General features: G+C 40.5%; 3 gene segments (V, D, J or C); all 3 read right to left on the bottom strand.

The window, feature by feature from the left end:
* LOC141754734 (Ig kappa chain V region Mem5-like) overlaps window positions 1–19,534 on the bottom strand; it is a 118,475-nt gene extending 98,941 nt beyond the window's left edge. The window contains 2 exon segments of the V gene segment in view: window positions 18,901–19,195; window positions 19,412–19,534. Coding sequence covers window positions 18,901–19,195; window positions 19,412–19,463 — 347 coding nt within the window.
* LOC141754740 (immunoglobulin kappa variable 3-20-like) lies at window positions 597–1,585 on the bottom strand. The segment is given in 2 exon segments: window positions 597–1,152; window positions 1,369–1,585. Coding segments are annotated over 2 exon segments (360 nt in total).
* LOC141754558 (immunoglobulin kappa variable 3-15-like) lies at window positions 14,366–15,148 on the bottom strand. The segment is given in 2 exon segments: window positions 14,366–14,772; window positions 14,988–15,148. Coding segments are annotated over 2 exon segments (360 nt in total).
* Window positions 19,535–19,996: the final 462 nt, after the last annotated feature.

Raw genomic sequence — 19,996 nt, 5'->3', positions numbered from 1 at the left:
CAGTGACTGAATTAAATCCAGATAAAAACTGATCTCACCAAAATCTTGCAATATTGAATTGCTTTTGGTGTATCTAAAGAATATGCATTATTCTAAAATCTACAAAAGTCTGAAACATATTTTCTAAATCTGAAATTAAAATCACAATATCAATAGCATGAAGACAAATAAAATGAGTGTGATCTGCATTTCTAATCCTGGAACTATTTACATATTGTTGTTGCTGAAGAACCACAAAGATAAATGAAATAGATAAACAAAAAAATAATTAAAGTATTACTGATTGAACTACTCCATGAATTATTTTTTATTTCAATCAATAAATCAAAATGTATCAATTAATAAATTTGTTTTTTGGAATACAAAACACAAAATGACTACAATATGTTAAATACATGATTAGTAATTTTGCAACGTGAATGTAATTAGATTTTAATTAGATACATTTTTTTAAAAATATGTAATTTATTTCAACAATGAGTATGTTTGAACTGTTGTGAAACATGGTAAGATAAAATAAATAAATAATATTTACACTTTTAGTGTTTATGTGTTATCATATTCTATGGATTAAACTTATCAAATAAGAGAAGTTGTATTTCAACAGAGGCTAGCTTTGATGTGCAGCAGAATGTTTTTTTAATCCAGTCTAAATGAGAATATTAAAAGTTAAACTTTTGGTTTAAATAGAGTATATTTAGTGTTATAATGTTCAAATTGAATCATTAAATATGTTTTTTGTTGTTGTTCTTTTTGGTAAACTTTCTCTTGTTTTTGTTTCTGTGAAGCTGTTCATTCAGATCAGTTCCTCTTTAGCTGAGGGAGGTTTTTGTACGACGTTGTATCACTGTGTGAACGGGAAGCTGCTACTCTGCTGACAGTAATAAACTCCTGAATCCTCAGCCTGAACTCCACTGATGGTCAGAGTGAAGTCAGTCCCAGATCCAATTCCACTAAAATGGTCTGAAACTCCAGTCTGACGAGCTGTAGCAGAATAAATCAAGAGTTTGGGAGATTCTCCAGGTTTCTGAAGGTACCACTGCAGGCTGCCGCCAGCACTTGAACTGGCTTTACATTTGATGGAGACAGTCTGTCCTGGAACAACAGACTGAGATCCAGGAGACTGAGTCAGGATGATTTCTCCTGATGAATCTGGAAAACATGAAAAAGAGCAGAAGGGTTATTGAGACAAATCCAGTTTGGAGAAAGATGATCAGCATCCAAACAGAAGAGTCTCATTTGTTTAACATGGAGAATAGATGGAAGAAGGTAAAATCTGCTTGTCTCAGTGTTTCTCCATCATAGAAGAACATCATTGTGGTGAACCTGGTTGCATCCTGAAGCAAAGTTTTCAGTAGAGAGTCTCACCCTGAACAAGGAGCCCCAGGGTGGCCAGCAGTAGAATCAGTGACATCATCATTGTGTCTCTGAAAGGCCTGGACAGCCACTGATCAACACTGGCCTCTTAACGGCTGGGAGCAGAGAGGCAGGACACATATGCAAACACACAGAGTCAGTGAACTGTAGCTGTCCTCAACACATCATGCTGTTTCCCTCTCACGGCTGACAGCTTTGACTCATATTTAAATGGCAGTGTGGTCTTTTTTGACAGTGATTCATTTGATTTCCACCAAACAGTTACAGTAGAGGCCTAATATGAATTCTGTTATGGGATATGTTAAGGCTTATTAAACTGAACTTTTCAATATCTACCCAAGGTTTATATTTTGTTTTTGTTAACAACATATTGTATAAAAAAAGTGTTTTGAAAGGATTCAAATCCCCCAGAGATTTATGAAGACATGCAGGTGTTTTCACATCAAAGTGTAATTGATACACTATTAATGGAGCCAGTCTGATGGTCAAATTACAGAAATAATAAAAGAGAAAGGCATTTATTCTTACAGCAACAGTTTCGTAGATGTTTATCAAGTCAGAGATAAAGAAAGATGATTCCAAATTTCCAAATTACCTTTCACTTCTTTACGCAGGGGAAATAGTTATTTTTTACTTGGTCTCAGTTTGTTTGAATATGGATTCAAAACAGAAGACCTGATGTAAATTTAAAATGGGATTGGGAGTAGCCAGACAATCTGCACTATACCTTCTGATCTGATTAATAACTGAAAGAAGAGAAGAGGATTTAGTGATGTATAATAGGATGCAGTTGAGGCTTGTCCGTAGAGGCAGAAGAGGTTGCTCCTCCTCTTCTTTTTTGAGAGACAAGAGGGAGATCAAAATATAAAAATGAGTAAATGGTTGAAATAAACCATTACCAAATCTCAGAATCATTTATAAAATGATTTATCTCTCTTCTTTGGAATAAAATCCATTAATTAAATCCTGATTAAAAAGCCTCAACAGCGACCCTGCAGGGCAGAGGGGATAAAGCAGCCTGTGTTTGTGAAGTGGTTGTGGGCATTGTGGGGGGTAGGGGAGGTCGAGCACTCTCCCTCCTCCCTTGGGGCGGGACCTCTTCTATCAACTCAGTGCATTTCATTTTTTTCATGTTTGGTTAACCTCCCTTAGCTGGTTACGAATCAACAACCAGCAGAGTACATGATTGACAGCGGGTTGGTCCAATGAGGATGTCCAAATTTCATCTTCAGTCTCTACCACTGTATTGTACGTGATGAACTGGCAGTAAACTATCAGACAGCAGCTTATCAAGAAATTAATTATAACGTGTAAATTGTGAACTACTTTTAAACACACAACAAAACAAATCATTTTTATTTAGGCCTGTTTATTGAGCTGTAGCTAGCTACTAGTGTTAGCTAACGCAGCAGTTAGCTTGTTGTAGCGGCCCTGAAGGACCCGGTGCAGCAGTCTGTCGCGCGTCACTAGAAGCCTGCCTGTAAACTGCCCGTACAGCAGTCCTTTGCACCGGGATCCAGAGCAGTAAGTCAGACCGCTGGCTGAACGCCACATAGTCCCGCCATGGGTCAGCCCAGACAGCTGAGCGAGGGTCGGGGCTGCCTGGGGGCGCGCGACAGCGGCAGGAGTTGTACCCCGCCGGGGAGTGGATGGAGAGAGCTCCGCTCGCTGCCCGCCGTCAGCTGTCCAGGATGGACCCACAGCGCAGCTATACGGAGACGCGGCGGCGGCCCGACGTGCTGCTCTGGATCTCGGTGTGGGCAACGGACTGCTGTACAGACAGTTTACAGACAGGCTTCTAGTGACACATTACACACACACAAGGTTTATTCCCACCCTGAAGCTGCAGTGATTGTTTTTCTTATAAGCCATTGTTTTATTGCTTAGTTTAGCGTTTTACGTAAGAAAGTATAAGTAACGTAGTACTAGAGTAGTAATAATAATAATAATTATAATAATAATGTATATAACACTTGTAAAACTTAAGCCCCTCCCTCCCCCCCATATGATAAAATTAGGAACATGAGAGACATATCAAGCAGCACTGAGTCCATACATAAAATGAAGGCGCAAGTGCAAAATGTGAAAATATGAATAATAACTTAAAGGCTGTGTTAAGGAAATTCAGAATTTTGTTTCTAAACACATTTTAAATGTTGGAAAATAATTACTGAAAACGTGTGCAAAGACTGTGAACGTTGTAGTACTGGATTGTGGAGTTAGACCGTTAAACCGTTTTTGTCCAGTTTTGTGTTCAGGATTTTTTAGGCGGGGCTGAAATCATGGTTTGATGACGCAGTGGAGTCATCATTAACATAACTCCACCCGTCTTCACAAACGTGGTTTTTGAAAGTCAAAATACAAACCCAAATTTTGCAAAGGTCATGTTGACTTGGCGCTCCCTGTCGCCTGTCAGTCGAGCTATCAATCATTTGAGAGCCAATCGTCTTGTCTATTGCTACCAAGATTTGACCAATCCGAGGCCCCTCTACTACCAAGAATTGCGAAAGCCAATCACCATTATTGAAAATATGTGGTTTACAGTGGTTGCGAGCCTGCACGCTAGCAAGCTAATGTCATATCCACGTAACCTGGCTAGCTTACGCTAGTTGAAGTCATGAACAATTCTCCATTCATAACCAGCTAACGTTAGCTGATATAAAACAAGGCTTTATTTTAGGCAGCTGACAACACTAGTGTGTTAGGCTGTTTGTTTATATAGGGGATAATGTAGGTCTACAGTTAATAACGGGCTGGCTATTTGGTAATAACACTGACATTGACGTTAATCAATAGTACAAGACAGAACATACATAGTCCACAGTTTACCAACATAATCTATGTTTTTATTCTTTATGTGTGGATCAGTCAATGTATTTGGTATTTTGCAGATTATGCTAATTTAGCCCCTGTGTATATGAATTGTTTCAGAATGTTATAGTGTTAAGTTATAGGTTGTAAAGCAGTTGAGAATAACTACATGAAATGCATAGGTCCAGTAATGTACTCAACTGGTAACTGGTTTTAAAAAATTAAACTGTTAACAGCTTCTGTATAGTGAGTACATTATTAGAAAACACTGTTTCACAGACAGACAAAGGCAACCACATGTTGCATAACCTCATTTGCATGAGAAGTAATGGACACAGAGTTTAATTTATGTTAGTTTAGCTAGATGGGAGATCAGGGTACAAGGATATAATACAAGGATACAAAGGCTTTATTGTCATATGCATAAATAAACACGTTATCAATGCAATGACATTCTTAGTTTGCTGGGTCACTATCCTGTAGTGAAATATACTAAAAATAAATATGAAATTAAGAAAGAAGATAGAAATTATAATATAACATATAGCAGGCCATAATATTACAATATAAGAGAACAGACCAAGCATATTCTAACTGTTGTTGTTTTTTTCCCCCAATCATACAGAATGGAGCCTAAATTTAGGAGGAGGGGGATGGCCGTGCTAGCCTCTTTGACACAGAGGAAGCAAAAACAATTAAGAGGGAGAACAGGCCATGGGCTCTGTCGCCTGAGAAGGTAAAAGAGTCTGCGAAGATGGCTGTTCTGCGTCGCGGTGGAGACCCGGAGAATATGCAGCATGTCCTGGGCCAAAATCAGATACAGTTTGGGATATTCAGGGGCCAAACTTTTCAATGGGTGGCAGAACATGTGTTGGGGTATGCAGGTTATGTGGTGGCATCAATGTCAGAGGAGTCAGGAAGCTCTGATTCAACAAAAGAACCTTCCAGAGGTACATGTCACACTATCCCCCAGGCCGTTATGCCATTCAGGTCAAGCTGGAGGTGAGATCCTCCAGAAGCCAGAGCCAACCTGCCACTGCTGCTGCTGCAACCACAACACCGCTGCCCTCCACCTCACCACGGCCCTCAGCCTCTTCGCGAGCTGCCACCTCAACACAGCCACCCTCCACCTCACCACGGCCCTCAGCCTCTTTGCGAGCAGCTGCCACCTCCACACAGCTGCCCTCCACCTCACCACAACCTTCAGCCTCTTTGCGAGCAGCTGCCACCTCCACACAGCCGCCCTCCACCTCACCACAACCTTCAGCCTCTTTGCGAGCAGCTGCCACCTCCACACAGCCGCCCTCCACCTCACCACAACCTTCAGCCTCTTTGCGAGCAGCTGCCACCTCCACACAGCCGCCCTCCACCTCACCACAACCTTCAGCCTCTTTGCGAGCAGCTGCCACCTCCACACAGCTGCCCTCCACCTCACCACAACCTTCAGCCTCTTTGCGAGCAGCTGCCACCCCCACCTCCTAGCGACTATACTCTGTGCCTATATCCTCCCTGCGCTCATTGCTGATAGGGAAAGGCAAGTCTCAGCACAGCATTGAGAAGTCTGTGAAGAGGTTGTTTTCACCACAAACGATTCAGCCATGTAAGTATGCAACTAGAAAATGGATTTTGTGTAAAACTGAGTTGTACATTTTTTCATATCTTTAATGTATTCTATTTAGATGTCATTCTTTTTCAGCTGTTCCTGCTCTGTGCCCTGCTGGATCCACCATGGCACCTTTGTTGGACACAGTGGAGTTGGAACCCACTGACAGTGAGCTTTTGCTGGCCGCTGAACAGATTGAGTCAGACATAGCGGGTATGTATTTTAATGAAATACTTACACACACTCTTTCTCTCTGTCTCTCGCTTTCTCTCTCACTCCTTCTCTCATATCTGTTTATTATCTGTTATTACAAGAGGATATGATTACAATAATGTATAGGATTTGAATTTAGCATACATACATTAATACATATTTTCTTTTATATCCATTTTGATAATTGTGTCCGTGTCTTTTGGAACCACTTCTTAGTATTTCAATTAAAAGCTGTCTCTCTTAATATTCTTAAAATAAATTATATTTGTCTCTTTTATCCACAATTTCTCTTCACATTTTCCGAAAAAGTACAAAGTTATAACCGAGTATACACTTCATTTTTATTTTATGACTTCCCAAGGAGTTTTTAGTTCTGGACCGGACGAAAGAATGTTTAAAAAAATCTTTGTTCATTTCTTCATTCTCTCATATCTGTTTAATAGCAGAATTGGCCTGCCTGCTGGTTGTATCCCTGCCATGCTAGAGACTGACCAGCGCTGGATTGCCAAGACCCTGTTCCGGTGGTCACGATTTAATCAGCCAGAGCTGGACCCTGCAAAGCTGGACAGAATGTGGTGGTATCCACCTCTGCGATCGCTGACCTCTAGTGCCATACCAGCACTGGAGCGGTTCTTTGGGCACCCCCTGTTCCTGTGGATGCCCAGGAAGCTTTGGCGTGTGCGTCTGCTCTGTCCACATCCAGACTGTGGCAAGTCAGAGCTTACATCTGCTGGACTGCACCAGAAAGTAAGGTAGGTGGTTGGTGTCAAGTAGCTCTTACTACTTGGCATCTGAATATCTTGCATGTAAGAGCTGCAAAAGAAAAGTAATCAGCTGGAGCCACAACATCGTCTCCCAGCAAGACATTGGCCACCGCATCTAGTTCCCATGTCTGCTGACATACAAGCTGGGGTGTGACATCCAGGTTGTGCGCCTGATGTGCCAGCGAGGCTTGGGGAATAGCAGCCGCCAGCTTCAAAAGCAGCTGGAGGAGCAGCATGCAGAGAGCTGGCTTGAAAAACAAATTTAGTTTCTCACTGATTACAGAGGAGTTGCACGTGCTGTCTCCTCTGGGCTGACTTCACCAGTCCCGCTTGGGGACTTGCCAGTTATGCCTGCAGTGCCGAAACATCGCTGGCTGATGCAGGTTGGATGAAGTGAAGGCCTCCATCACCTCACTCTTTGGCCAGGTCCTCAAGATGGACTCAACCAAGAAGATTGTGAGGAAGCTGGCAGGTCAGGCCCGGTCTACTGCTGCTTGGGCCACCAACATTGGCAATGAGCATGGGCATGTCATCATGTCTGTGCTCACAGCAAGTGAGGGCTGGGGCCTGATGAAGATGGCAGAGGGTCTTGTGAGGCGCTACAAGGATGCTGGAGTGCCACCCCCAGAGATCCTGTATGTAGACCGTGACTGCTGTGGCAACTCACACCTACAGAAGATATTTGGGGCATGGTCGGACATGAACATCAAGTTGGACGTCTGGCACTTTATGAGGAGGTTTGCTACCGGATGCACAACCAACTCACATGCACGCTACACCAGCTTCATGGCCCAACTCACCCGCTGCATGTTTATGTGGGATGACCTGCAGCGACTCAGGGCAGCCAAGCGGGCGGAGCTAGAAGCAAGCCACATGCGTCCCTGAGAAGCAGATGTGACACGCCACATCACCAAGGCAGAGATGCAGCGTCACTGCAAGAGGATCATCCGTGAAACCAGTGAGATGGAAGTGATGCTTAAGCAGTTGATCGAGGCATATGATGGAAAGAGGGGCTGCAACACTCTTGGTGTGCCACTGATCAACTCTGCAAGGATGGCGGAAATCTGGAAGGCCCAGCGCAAGCACCTCCCCTGCCTCCAGGACCCTCCAGGTTTCCAGCTGTATACGCAGACTGGGACACTGAAGAAGGGCGGTCATGTGCTTCCGACATACCGGTGTGCCAGAGGCTCCACTGGAGAGTTTTCATTTGCACATGAACCGCTTCATCCCAGGTAAAAAGTGCACACCGTTAGGTTTCCATCTAAGTTGTAATAAAATTATATTTATTACATTTGTTAATATATTTGCATGCAAGGAATCACAATGCAAATATTTAATCTTTTTCAGGAACCCTGGCAAGTGACACCTTTCTCCAGGCATATCTGGTTGATGGTCTTGCCAGGTGGAATGAAGACAGGACCATGACAGTAGAGGGGAGAGAAGGGCCACACTCCTACAGTGGCCTTCTTAGGCATGCTGCCAACCAGCTGTCAGAAGAGGTGCTTGGGAGAAAACTGGTGGAGTACACCCCCCACGGAAATACACTGGTATGCATGTACTAAATAATTATTATATGCATGTGGTAAATTACAATAGATTTTAGGCAGGCACGTATTCCTGTCAGTCAACTATGAAGCTTTTTTTTGTTGTTTCAGGAGAGCTCATAGGTATTGAATACCTGTACAGCCAAAATAATGCAGTCATGGAGGACTACAAGTTGGCACTCACAATACTGGAAACAGAGGACATCACAGTTGCAGAGGAGGAGGCTTGTTTGGAGATATGGAGGATCTGACTGTTCCCACCATGGATACAATATGGCCCACACAACTGTGCACTCCATCAGCCCCTACTGGCAACAGCACCACACCATCTACACCCAACATTTCGCCCACCACACCATCTGCACCCACCACTTCATCTGCACCCACAGCACTGCCTGCTATTGCATCACATATAGCACCACCGACTGAACCTGTTGCCACTATGCAGAGTGGTAAGTTTTTATTGAATTTTTAAAAGGTGCCAATAATTGTGATTTATATTAACACATAAAACATCAATATCACATGTTCATACATGTTCTCTCTGTATTTGCTTTAATGTGTTCTAATTTAGATTTTGAGTAAGACACAACCAGCTCGGCAGATGAGCAGCCTTCAACAGCATCAGGCTCCATCAGTCATGATGTAGGTTACATTTTTTAATATGTTTTAAACTTCTTTCATGTTGCATCTGTAATAACTTCAAATGGACATAATATTTGAAATTGTTTGAAATTGTTTGAATTGTAAAATACATTTTTGATTTTCACCACTCTTTTGTTTAACGTAGGACTCAGTTGGACCTGACAACATTGAGGGCTTCCAAGCAGCCCGGGACTTGGCAGATTATTTGGTCAATTTAAAAGATCACAGTCTTGCCCTGTCGAGAGAGGAAGCAGCCCGAGTCATTGGCCTATGGGATTGCCTATCCCAATTCAATAAAGGACGCACTTTATACCCTCCACGCCACCATGACACAATCGCAAAAGGCAGATTCAGGGCCACAAAAAAAATGTTGCGCCTGGTGTGGAGAGTACAAAACGGTACATATGTTTTGTTGAGCAGGTATGACAATGCTGCATGCTGTTATATAATTTCTTGCACTAATGTGCTCAATACCTTTGCAGATGCTTTGCAGGAGGGAGGAGTCCAGCACAGTGGCCTGACTGCAATCGTGTATGTGAGGCAGTTTTTGGTAGACTGTGCAAGGACTTCAGTGGCCCCAGCCGTATAAACGGTGTCAGGCACAAGCGTTGGAGGACCGCCTGCCTCCTGCAGTGGAAAGGAAAGGCAGACCCTGTATGCCTAACAGCATTGTGGCAAATCCCCACATCTTTGTTTTGCCCCCTAATACTGCAGGGATGGCCCAGCTGAAACAAATACTGACCATGACTCCATCTGCTGGTCTTAGGCCGCCGTTCCTCTCGAGCTCTCGAGCCACCTCTCCAGGCAGCTACCCAACCTCCGTATCCTTCGCCCAGACCTCCCCTGCCTGTGCCCAGACCTCACCTGCTTGCGCCACAACCTTTCCTGCCTGCGCCACAACCTCTCTTGCCTGCCTTCTAATCTGTGGTTCCTGCAGGTTCTTCCCTGACAGATGTACCTTACACCACCCAGCATTACCACAAGAGGAAAAGACAGGAGGAGGAGCAGAGTGGCAAAAGGAAAAGGAAATACTCAAGGACGATTGATGCCATCACCTGCAAGCAGTGTCAGAGGAAGCGGGACCCTGCCACCCACCAGCAGTACTTTGGGAATTGGTACTGCCAGGCCACAGCCACCGTAACTCTGGCTGAGTGGAGGGCTGCACTTGAAGCCCGGGGATATGGCACAAAAAAAGGTGCTTGACAAATGTATATACCACTGTTTTTTAAAATTTGTTTATAATACATATTTTATTAAGATGACTCAATACAAAAGTGTTTTTTTTTCATTCAAATACAATATATAGCATACCACTGAATTATATTATATATATATTCTATTCTAGTAATAATAGTCTTAATAATAATCTATTTTATTAGCCTATATTCTATTAAATTATATTATAATATTAGATATAAACTATTCTGTCCTGTTCCTAAATGGTAGGCTATTACTTAATCACAATGGCAAGTGTATAAAGTTACCTTTGATATTACTGGCAGTAGTCAATGCTTGTGATAAACAAAATATTGTTATATTTACATACAGCACACAATGCTTAATTTCTACCATAGATTAAGCACAACAGACAATATTAACACACCGTTTGGACAGCCTTAATAATAAAACCAATTACATATTTCATATCATTACAACACGGGATACGAGGCGATGATCATCAGCTGTATTTTGGTAGCGCGTTAATGTTACTATTTATAGCATTAATAGCTCGACGATCTGTAATAATAAAGCCAATAGGAAATAGCGATAATAATGATAAATGACCGACATTATAACGGCAACGATAAAAGATCCACCGTAGAGCAATCTATTCATATGTGTTTGCTAAATATTAATGGCATGAGGTTTGGGTGACACGGGTTTCGAGGCGATGATAATCAGCCATATTCTGGTAGCGCGTTACTATTTTTAGCCACCGTAGCTCAATGAACCGGCTATTTCCTTGGCGCAGTCGGTACAGCATGAGTCTCATATAGACATGATGGTGGGTTCAAGTCCCACTATAGACATTGGCGTTAGCATCACTGATTTTGTTTTGTATTGTATTTTCATGATTGTAATTCATCCCATGTCCTATGTATATTTATTATTTTTCTGTAAACTAACTAAACTAAAAATGAATAGTCAGTATGGAGTACAAGGGCCACGAATGTCTTTGAGACTACGAGGACCACAAAAGCAAGCACTTTTTCCGCGGCCCCGAAGCCGCGAGCCACCCTCGACCGACCGCCTCGTATTGAAATGCGCCCGGCGGGGGCTAGCCAGCGCCGGGGAGAGGGGAGAGGGGAGAGGAGATCCACGAGGGGATCCTCCCACACCGAGCGGCCGTCCCTAACCCGCAAAGTTGAATCCCCCGGGGGACTGCGCGATGGGGGCCGTTACCGGCCTCACACCGTCTTCGGGCTGAGCCGCGATCAGAAGGACTAACAGGCCGCATTTCACCAATCCGCCCGTCGGACGGCGATACGGCGCTGGGCTCTTCCCTCTTCGCTCGCCGCTACTGAGGGATGCTGACAGGCTGCACCTTCACCTCTTGTGGGTGTGGTTTCAGCCATGGATGTATTAAGAGAGGTTTCAGTGCCTTCAGCGACACGCCCCCAGCGTCTCAGAGCAGAGAATACTGATGATTTTTACATGATTTTGAAAGAAAATTGTATATACTACATGTTATATGCAATTTTTTTAATCAATCAAATTTGGCTGGGTGGTTAGTGACGCATTTTTCTGTCGTGTGACAAACCCAGAATGCAATTTTTTTTAAACATGTTAACCAGTTAATACATAGACTGGGTAAACTGGGAATGTGTTTGGTGAGTTTGTTTGTGTCAAAGTCAGAGAGCCGTGTCTCTCTACAGTGAGAGTTATTTTTACGGCGGCTCAATGACTTTGTATCACTGTGGTGGGCTTTTGATGGAGGAACCAGACTGTTGGATGTTGGAAGTAAGTTTCTGCACAAAAATACTAAATATAATATTGTAAAATAATTATTTAAATTCAGTTTTTGGATGTTTAAAGCCGAAAAAATATATCTTGTTTTAATAATAAAAATGTTTAGATTAATGTTTTATTTCTCCTCCTGGAGACTAACTCAGATTTATAGCTCATTGACAACTGTTTTTAAAACAAAGTAGGTTTCAAATACAATTGAACAGAGTGAAGATAAAAATGGGTCTTAAAATTTGCAAAATCTCTTCATTGTGTCAAATATTGTTGACGTATATTTTCCGCAGTTTAATAATGACAGAAATCCACATGAAGAATGTCTGATTGAAGTGAGTTTATTTTCTGCATCTGTTTATTTTTCTACTAAATATTTCAAATTATTGCATAGTTAAGGTTTTGGAAGAAAAAGTTTAAAGTTTGTCCAGATTCTGATGTTTTATTTGCAGTATAGTTTGCTATGTTTCAGGTCATTGTGTATGATGACTCTGTGCTGATATACATGAGAGGCTTCTTAAAGGGAAGTGAAACAATGTGTGAGTGAGTGACTTGTGGAGCAGAAAAACCATCTGACAGAAACTCCTTCAAGGAGAAAATCTTCTCTCACACAGTAAAGGTGTCCAAGTGTCTGGTGGTTGATTGACAGCTGTGTGGTCCCTGTCCTCTAAGCTGATTGGTGTCTCCTAGGTGATGTCCGTCCCACCCTGACGGTGCTGCCCCCCTCCAGTGAGGAGCTGGAGCAGGGGAAGGCCACGCTCATGTGCCTGGCCAACAAGGGCTTCCCCTCAGACTGGAGTCTGGCCTGGAAGGTGGACGGCAGCGGCAGCATCAGCTGGGAGGAGAGCAGGAGCCCCGGTGTGCTGGAGAAGGACGGCCACTACAGCTGGAGCAGCACCCTGAGGCTCCCTGCAGACCAGTGGAGGAAGGTGGGCTCTGTGACCTGTGAGGCCACCCAGGGCTCCCAGACTCCACTCTCAGAGACACTGAGGAGAGACCAGTGTCCCCAGTCCTGACCTGACTCACTGGGACTCTGCTACTGGTTTCACTCTGATAATGCTCTGTCTGCTCTTTCTTTCTCTGGTTCATGTTTCAACATTAACGTCTTCTTGCTTGTGCTGATGTTTTTAACATTTTAAAACAATAAAGATTTCATCATGTGTATTATAAAAGTGACATGTCTTTTGACTTCCTTTTTTTGACATATATTATATATTAGGAGCATGAGTCAGGTTAAAACAACAGTAGCAAGTAAATTTTTCCAGATTACTTTTTTATGGTTTTCAGACTGTGTATATTATTCTATTGTTGTTCCAGTTTAAATCATATTCATTAAATTTGATAACAATAAACTTGGTAAGAACATTTCAATGGTTAATCACAAAGCTCTCTGTTATTACTAATTTACACCTTTGAAGAAGATCCAAATATTAAGTTTATGTATTGTTAAATTGAACTGAGAAATCTGAATACAAAAACTAAAATAATAATTTAAATAGTATTTTAAGTTTTAGAAATATAAAGCAGGGTATCATCTGCATATAGTGATATAACATTCAGGTAATATGAGATTTCAGACTTAAAGGTTAAAATGTTGGTATTTTCTTGTTCATAAGGTCGCTGTAACAGTTTTTTTTTTAATTAATATGTTTTTTCTGAAGCTGTTTCAGTTATTTAAAGAGACATCTTATTCTAAAAAAATTTAAGTGATGTGAGCGTAAAATGAAGTACAATTTCTATTTGTTAGAGGCAATTTTATTTTTAAAAAGCATGGTATTATTAACTCTGTAAGTACAACATGATAATGTCTTCACTTTGCATTGTTAAAATAAAGCAGGTATTAATGTGGGCAAAAAGGATGAGTGAAGTTCATGTTGAAATTAAGTTTAAATAAATCTACAACATTTTTAATGTAGTTTTAAAGTAAATAATAGTGTATCATCAGCATAGAGGGTGATCTTAACGTGTTTTACTTGAATTTTCATTAAAAAGATGTTCACATTCAAGTGGTCTTTGCAAAACCTCAAGCTCAAAAGCAAAAGAAAAAGATGAGAAAGGGAGAGACCTAAAGCATTACTACTTTATTGCAGACTTGAAATGAGTTTGAATTTGCTGAAATAAAAAAGACTCTCAGCATTCTTAAAGAAAATATCAAGATCTGATTTCTTAACTAAATTAATTATTTATAATTGAGTATAAATGTAGTGATCCAGTTCAACAATGTTTATGTTTGTTGGACATGTCAGAAGAATAATCTCATGAATTCCTGAGAAAATAGTTCTAAAGAAAAAATATGTGATCATCTGAGTTAACCTGTCTGTTGAAGGAGTTGACCCAAACTCAGAATAGGTTTTCCATTTAAACTTTACCTAAGAAAATTGTTAATAAAAATGACATATTTTTTAATGAAGTTTGTACTGCAAACTCTTAGAATTACATGTAATGATGAAGTATATTTTAGTCATTTTCTGTTGTGGTTTAGTTTTTCTGCAGCTGTTGAGTCAGATCAGTTCCTCTTTAGCTGAGGGAGGTTTTTGTACGACGTTGTATCACTGTGTGAACGGGAAGCTGTTATGCTGTTGACAGTAATAAACTCCTGAATCTTCAGCCTGAACTCCACTGATGGTCAGAGTGAAGTCAGTCTGATGGGCTATCGCACTAAAACGATCTGAAACTCCAGACTGACGATATGTAGTATCTGCAATCAGGAGTTTAGGAGCTTCTCCAGGTTTCTGAAGGTACCAGTCAATGTCATCACCTATAGCTGAACTGGCTTTACATCTGATGGAGACAGTCTGTCCTGGAACAGCAGACTGAGATCCAGCAGACTGAGTCAGGATGATTTCTCCTGATGAATCTGGAAAACATGAAAAAGAGCAGAAGGGTTATTGAGACAAATCCAGTTTGGAGAAAGATGATCAACATCCAACAGAATAGTCTTGTTTCTTTAACATGGAGAATAGATGGAAGAAGGTAAATGCTGCTCGTGTCAGTGGTTCTCCATCATAGCAGAACATCATTGTGGTGAACCTGGTTGCATCCTGAAGAAAAGTTTTCAGAAGAGAGTCTCACCCTGAACAAGGAGCCCCAGGGTGGCCAGCAGTAGAATCAGTGACATCATCATTGTGTCTCTGAAAGGCCTGGACAGCCACTGATCAACACTGGCCTCTTAAAGGCTGGGAGCAGAGAGGCAGGACACATATGCAAACACACAGAGTCAGTGAACTGTAGCTATCCTCAACACATCATGCTGTTTCCCCCTCACTGCTGACATCTTTGACTATTTAAATCATCCATGAGATAATGCGTTAAGAAACTGATGACTTTAATTGGTTTATATTGGTGGTTGATTCTGTTAAATTGTGTGAAACGAAAAAATGCAAAACAAGAGATTCTGCAAACAATGATCTATGTACTTGGGTTTGATTATGTCCAAACGTTCATCAGGGTTAACATGTCATGCTCCGCTCTCCTCTATTGTTATGTTCTCCTTGTTTCCAGTTTTCAGTTATTATTTCCTGTTTTATTTTCGTATACTTACCTTTGTCTCTTGGGCTGTATCCAAAATTACATACTTTACTAGTACGTACTGATTTGGCCAAAATGTCACATGAAGTATGCAGTAAGCAAACATAAGCAAAATCTCCAGTATGCCAAAAATACCCGTACACCTGTATCCCACAATGCAAAGCGCTGGAACGGTAAAGGTCTATGATCACAACAAAAGCAGCCAATAACGGCTCATTTTTTACTTTTTTCGTAACTTGCCCCAAAGGGCATGTGATTATCATAAAGTGGGCATGTCTGTAAAGGGGAGACTCGTGGGTACCCATAGAACCCATTTTTATTCACATATCTGAAGGTCAAAGGACCCCTTTGAAAATGGCCATGACAGTTTTTCCTCGCAAAACTTTAACGTAAGTTTGGAGCGTTATTTATCCTCCTTCATGACAAGCTAGTATGACATGGTTGATACCAATGGATTCATTAGGTTTTTTAGTTTCATATGATGCCAGTATCTCACTCTAGCTGACTCCAACAGGGAATTGGATTAATCTGATGATGCTGTTTATCAATGGATCAATCCCTTTATCAGAGTATTGATCAGGAATGTGTCAGTGATTATTTGTATCTTTGGTTTGAGTGTGATGGACACATTTTCATCCAGAATATTTTGTGAATGCCCCCTAATTCACTACCACACAAATCAACATCACTGTTGGACGAAGTTAAACTAAATTATTATTTATCATAATCTACAATAAACATGTGTTTATGATAATTATAAACATTTTGCAGCATTCATTGGAGAGTTGTTCTTTAGAAATACCTTAATTCAGTATGTTTTACTGAAAAGGACATTAATATTGCTTATAGATGTTTGGCATTTCACGTAGAAAAGGTTCAATACATGATTTGTGAATGGTTTTAAATGTGTTAACCAGTTATTACATAAACTGGGTAAACTGGGAATGTGTTTGGTGAGTTTGTTTGTGTCAAAGTCAGAGAGCCGTGTCTCTCTACAGTGAGAGGTTTTTGTACGGCGGCTCAATGACTTTGTATCACTGTGGTGGACTTTTGGTGGAGGAACCAGACTGGATGTTGGAAGTAAGTTTCTGCACAAAAATACTAAATATAATATTGTAAAGTTATGTTTTAAGTTCTACTTTTGAATGTTTTAGGCAGATAAATTTATCTTTTATATTCATAACAATGTTAGTATTCATGTGTTATTTCTCCTCCTTTATCTTGGAGACTATCTCAGAGCAGCTTTACTAAATATTTCTTGACACATTCTTGTCATACTGAAACTTAAATGACTTGAAGATAATCATAAATGTTCAATTTTACTTTAAACATGTTTGCTAAGGTTAGTTTTTAATATTCCTCCATAATGATAACTGTTGTTATGATGAATTAAAATGTACTTTATTCAAGTCATATTGAACAGAGTGAAGATAAAGATCAGTGTTTGCAAATGCACAAATTCTGTTTTATTTCTATTGTGTCATATTGTTAAAAACTTGTTTTTAAATCTATTGTTAGTTTGCTAAATGAAGACTGAAATCCTTCTGAGGAACATTTTATTTCATCACCTCATTTCCTGTATTTGCTTATGTTTCCACTACATTCTTTAAAGCCATGTATAGTTAAGGTCTTGGATGATTTTGATGATAAGGTTTTAAAATTTGTCCAACTTTTATAAGTTATTTGCAGTGTAGTTTGCTATGTTTCAGGTCATTGTGTATGATGATTCTCTCTGTGCTGATATACATGAGAGGCTTCTTAAAGGGAAGTGAAACAATGTGTGAGTGAGTGACTGGTGGAGCAGAAAAACCATCTGACAGAAACTCCTTCAAGGAGAAAATCATCTCTCACACAGTAAAGGTGTCCAAGTGTCTGGTGGTTGATTGACAGCTGTGTGGTCCCTGTCCTCTAAGCTGATTGGTGTCTCCTAGGTGATGTCCGTCCCACTCTGACGGTGCTGCCCCCCTCCAGTGAGGAGCTAGAGCAGGGGAAGGCCACGCTCATGTGCCTGGCCAACAAGGGCTTCCCCTCAGACTGGAGTCTGGCCTGGAAGGTGGACGGCAGCAGCAGCATCAGCTGGGAGGAGAGCAGGAGCCCCGGGGTGCTGGAGAAGGACGGCCACTACAGCTGGAGCAGCACCCTGAGGCTCTCTGCAGACCAGTGGAGGAAGGTGGGCTCTGTGACCTGTGAGGCCACCCAGGGCTCCCAGACTCCGCTCTCAGAGACACTGAGGAGAGACCAGTGTTCCCAGTCCTGACCTGACTCACTGGTTTCACTCTGATATTGCTCTCAGTCTCTGCAACACTGTCTCTCTCTCTCTCTCTCTCTCTTTGTTTTCTTTCCCTCACTCACTGTCTAATCACATCTTTCATTGATAAAGTTTACTTGATTGTTGTAATTTTGATTATTTCAACACAATAAAGACCTTTTTCGGCAAATCCGTTGTTTTCATGTTATTGTAAAAGAACAGATGTAGTTGTCTTAATCGATCCATTAACTCCAGAAAGATTTAACTTAACTGAGTTTAACATTTTTAAATTGCTTTAAATGTCTTAAGAAACTATGAGTTCATATAATGCCATATTTAATACACCTAATATTCTGAAAGAAAACAAAACAACACATCAGATAATCATTATTTTAAGGTTAATGTGACCCCGGCATGATATAAGTAAATTCATCCTTTATTACAGATTACTTAAAGCTTTTGTGACTGCAGAAAACTGATTCATTACACTAATTGCATTTTTTGTTTCGCAACAAAGCTGATTGTTTAATTATTTTAGGAAATCAGATATACTGTATGAATCTCATAAATGAAGTGTGTCATTGGGAGAAACTCTCATGTGGAGAGAGTTTTAGAAGTGTTCAGAAAGCATAATGAATCTGAATAAACTACAAAGTCTGAGAATTTTATATTGCATTCGAATCATGAAGTAAGATATCATCAGCATATTATATCATCATAGTTTCAGTATCAGCAGAGTGATCTCAAAATATAATGTAACTCATGTGTTTTACTAAGAACACAAGCTCATTAATAACAAGTTTTTAGGTTTGCTGTAAACTAAACTGTGAGACTTAAATGTAAATAAAATGAATTTAAAATTTGAATTACCTTAAAAATAATCTTTAAAACAAATGTAATAAGAAATATTGTATTTTAAAGCTCAACAAACTGTTATTGTTTGTATATGTATTAATTTATCCACTTTTCAACTCATCTTCAATAGACGTAGTTTGATCAGTTTAAATATATTGTTTAATGTCCTAATTTAACAAAATTACCATTATAACTTTGTACAGTATAAATACAATGTCCTGACATTATTCTGTTATATGGACTTCATTGTCAGTCAAATTCTAAAGTGTTTCTATTTCTGTGCAGCTGTTCATTCAGATCAGTTCCTCTTTAGCTGAGGGAGGTTTTTGTACGACGTTGTATCACTGTGTGAACGGGAAGCTCTCATCCTGCTGACAGTAATAAACTCCTGCATCTTCAGTCTGAACTCCAGTGATTGTCAGAGTGAAGTCAGTCCCAGACTTACTCCCACTAAAACGATCAGAAACTCCAGAGAAACGAGTTATATCATTATAAATCAGGAGTTTAGGAGCTTCTCCAGGTTTCTGAAGGTACCACTGCAAGTCATCGCTAACACTTGAACTGGCTTTACATCTGATGGAGACAGTCTGTCCTGGATCAACAGACTGAGATCCAGGAGACTGAGTCAGGATGATTTCTCCTGATGAATCTGGAAAACATGAAAAAGAGCAGAAGGGTTATTGAGACAAATCCAGTTTGGAGAAAGATGATCAACAACCAAACAGAAGAGTCTCATTTCTTTAACATGGAGAATAGATGGAAGAAGGTAAATGCTGCTTGTCTCAGTGGTTCTCCATCATAGCAGAACATCATTGTGGTGAACCTGGTTGCATCCTGAAGAAAAGTTTTCAGAAGAGAGTCTCACCCTGAACAAGGAGCCCCAGGGTGGCCAGCAGTAGAATCAGTGGCATCATCATTGTGTCTCTGAAAGGCCTGGACAGCCACTGATCAACACTGGCCTCTTAACGGCTGGGAGCAGAGAGGCAGGACACATATGCAAACACACAGAGTCAGTGAACTGTAGCTCTCCTCAACACATCATGCTGTTTCCCCCTCACTGCTGACAGCTTTGACTCATATTTACATGGTAGTGTGGTCTTTTATGACAGTGATTAATTTGATTTCCACCAAACAGTTACAGTAGAGGCCTAATATGAATTCTGTTATGGGATATGTTAAGGCTTATTAAACTGAACTTTTCAATATCTAAACAAAGTTAATAATTTATTTTGTTTTAGTTTACAACATATTGTACAATAAGTGATGCGAAAATAGATTTAAAAGATTTATGAATAAATGCAGGTGTTTTCCCCATTAAAGTGTAATTGATACACTAATGATGTAATAACAAAAAAGGAATTTATTCTTACAGCAAGAGTTTTGTATATGTTTATCAAGTCAGAGATGAGGAAAGATTATTCCAAATTTCCAAATTACCTTTCACTTCTTT

Source organism: Sebastes fasciatus, chromosome 17 (assembly GCF_043250625.1).
Source record: "Sebastes fasciatus isolate fSebFas1 chromosome 17, fSebFas1.pri, whole genome shotgun sequence".
In the NCBI taxonomy this organism is placed as follows: domain Eukaryota; kingdom Metazoa; phylum Chordata; class Actinopteri; order Perciformes; family Sebastidae; genus Sebastes; species Sebastes fasciatus.
This window is presented reverse-complemented; position numbering and strand designations above follow the sequence as displayed.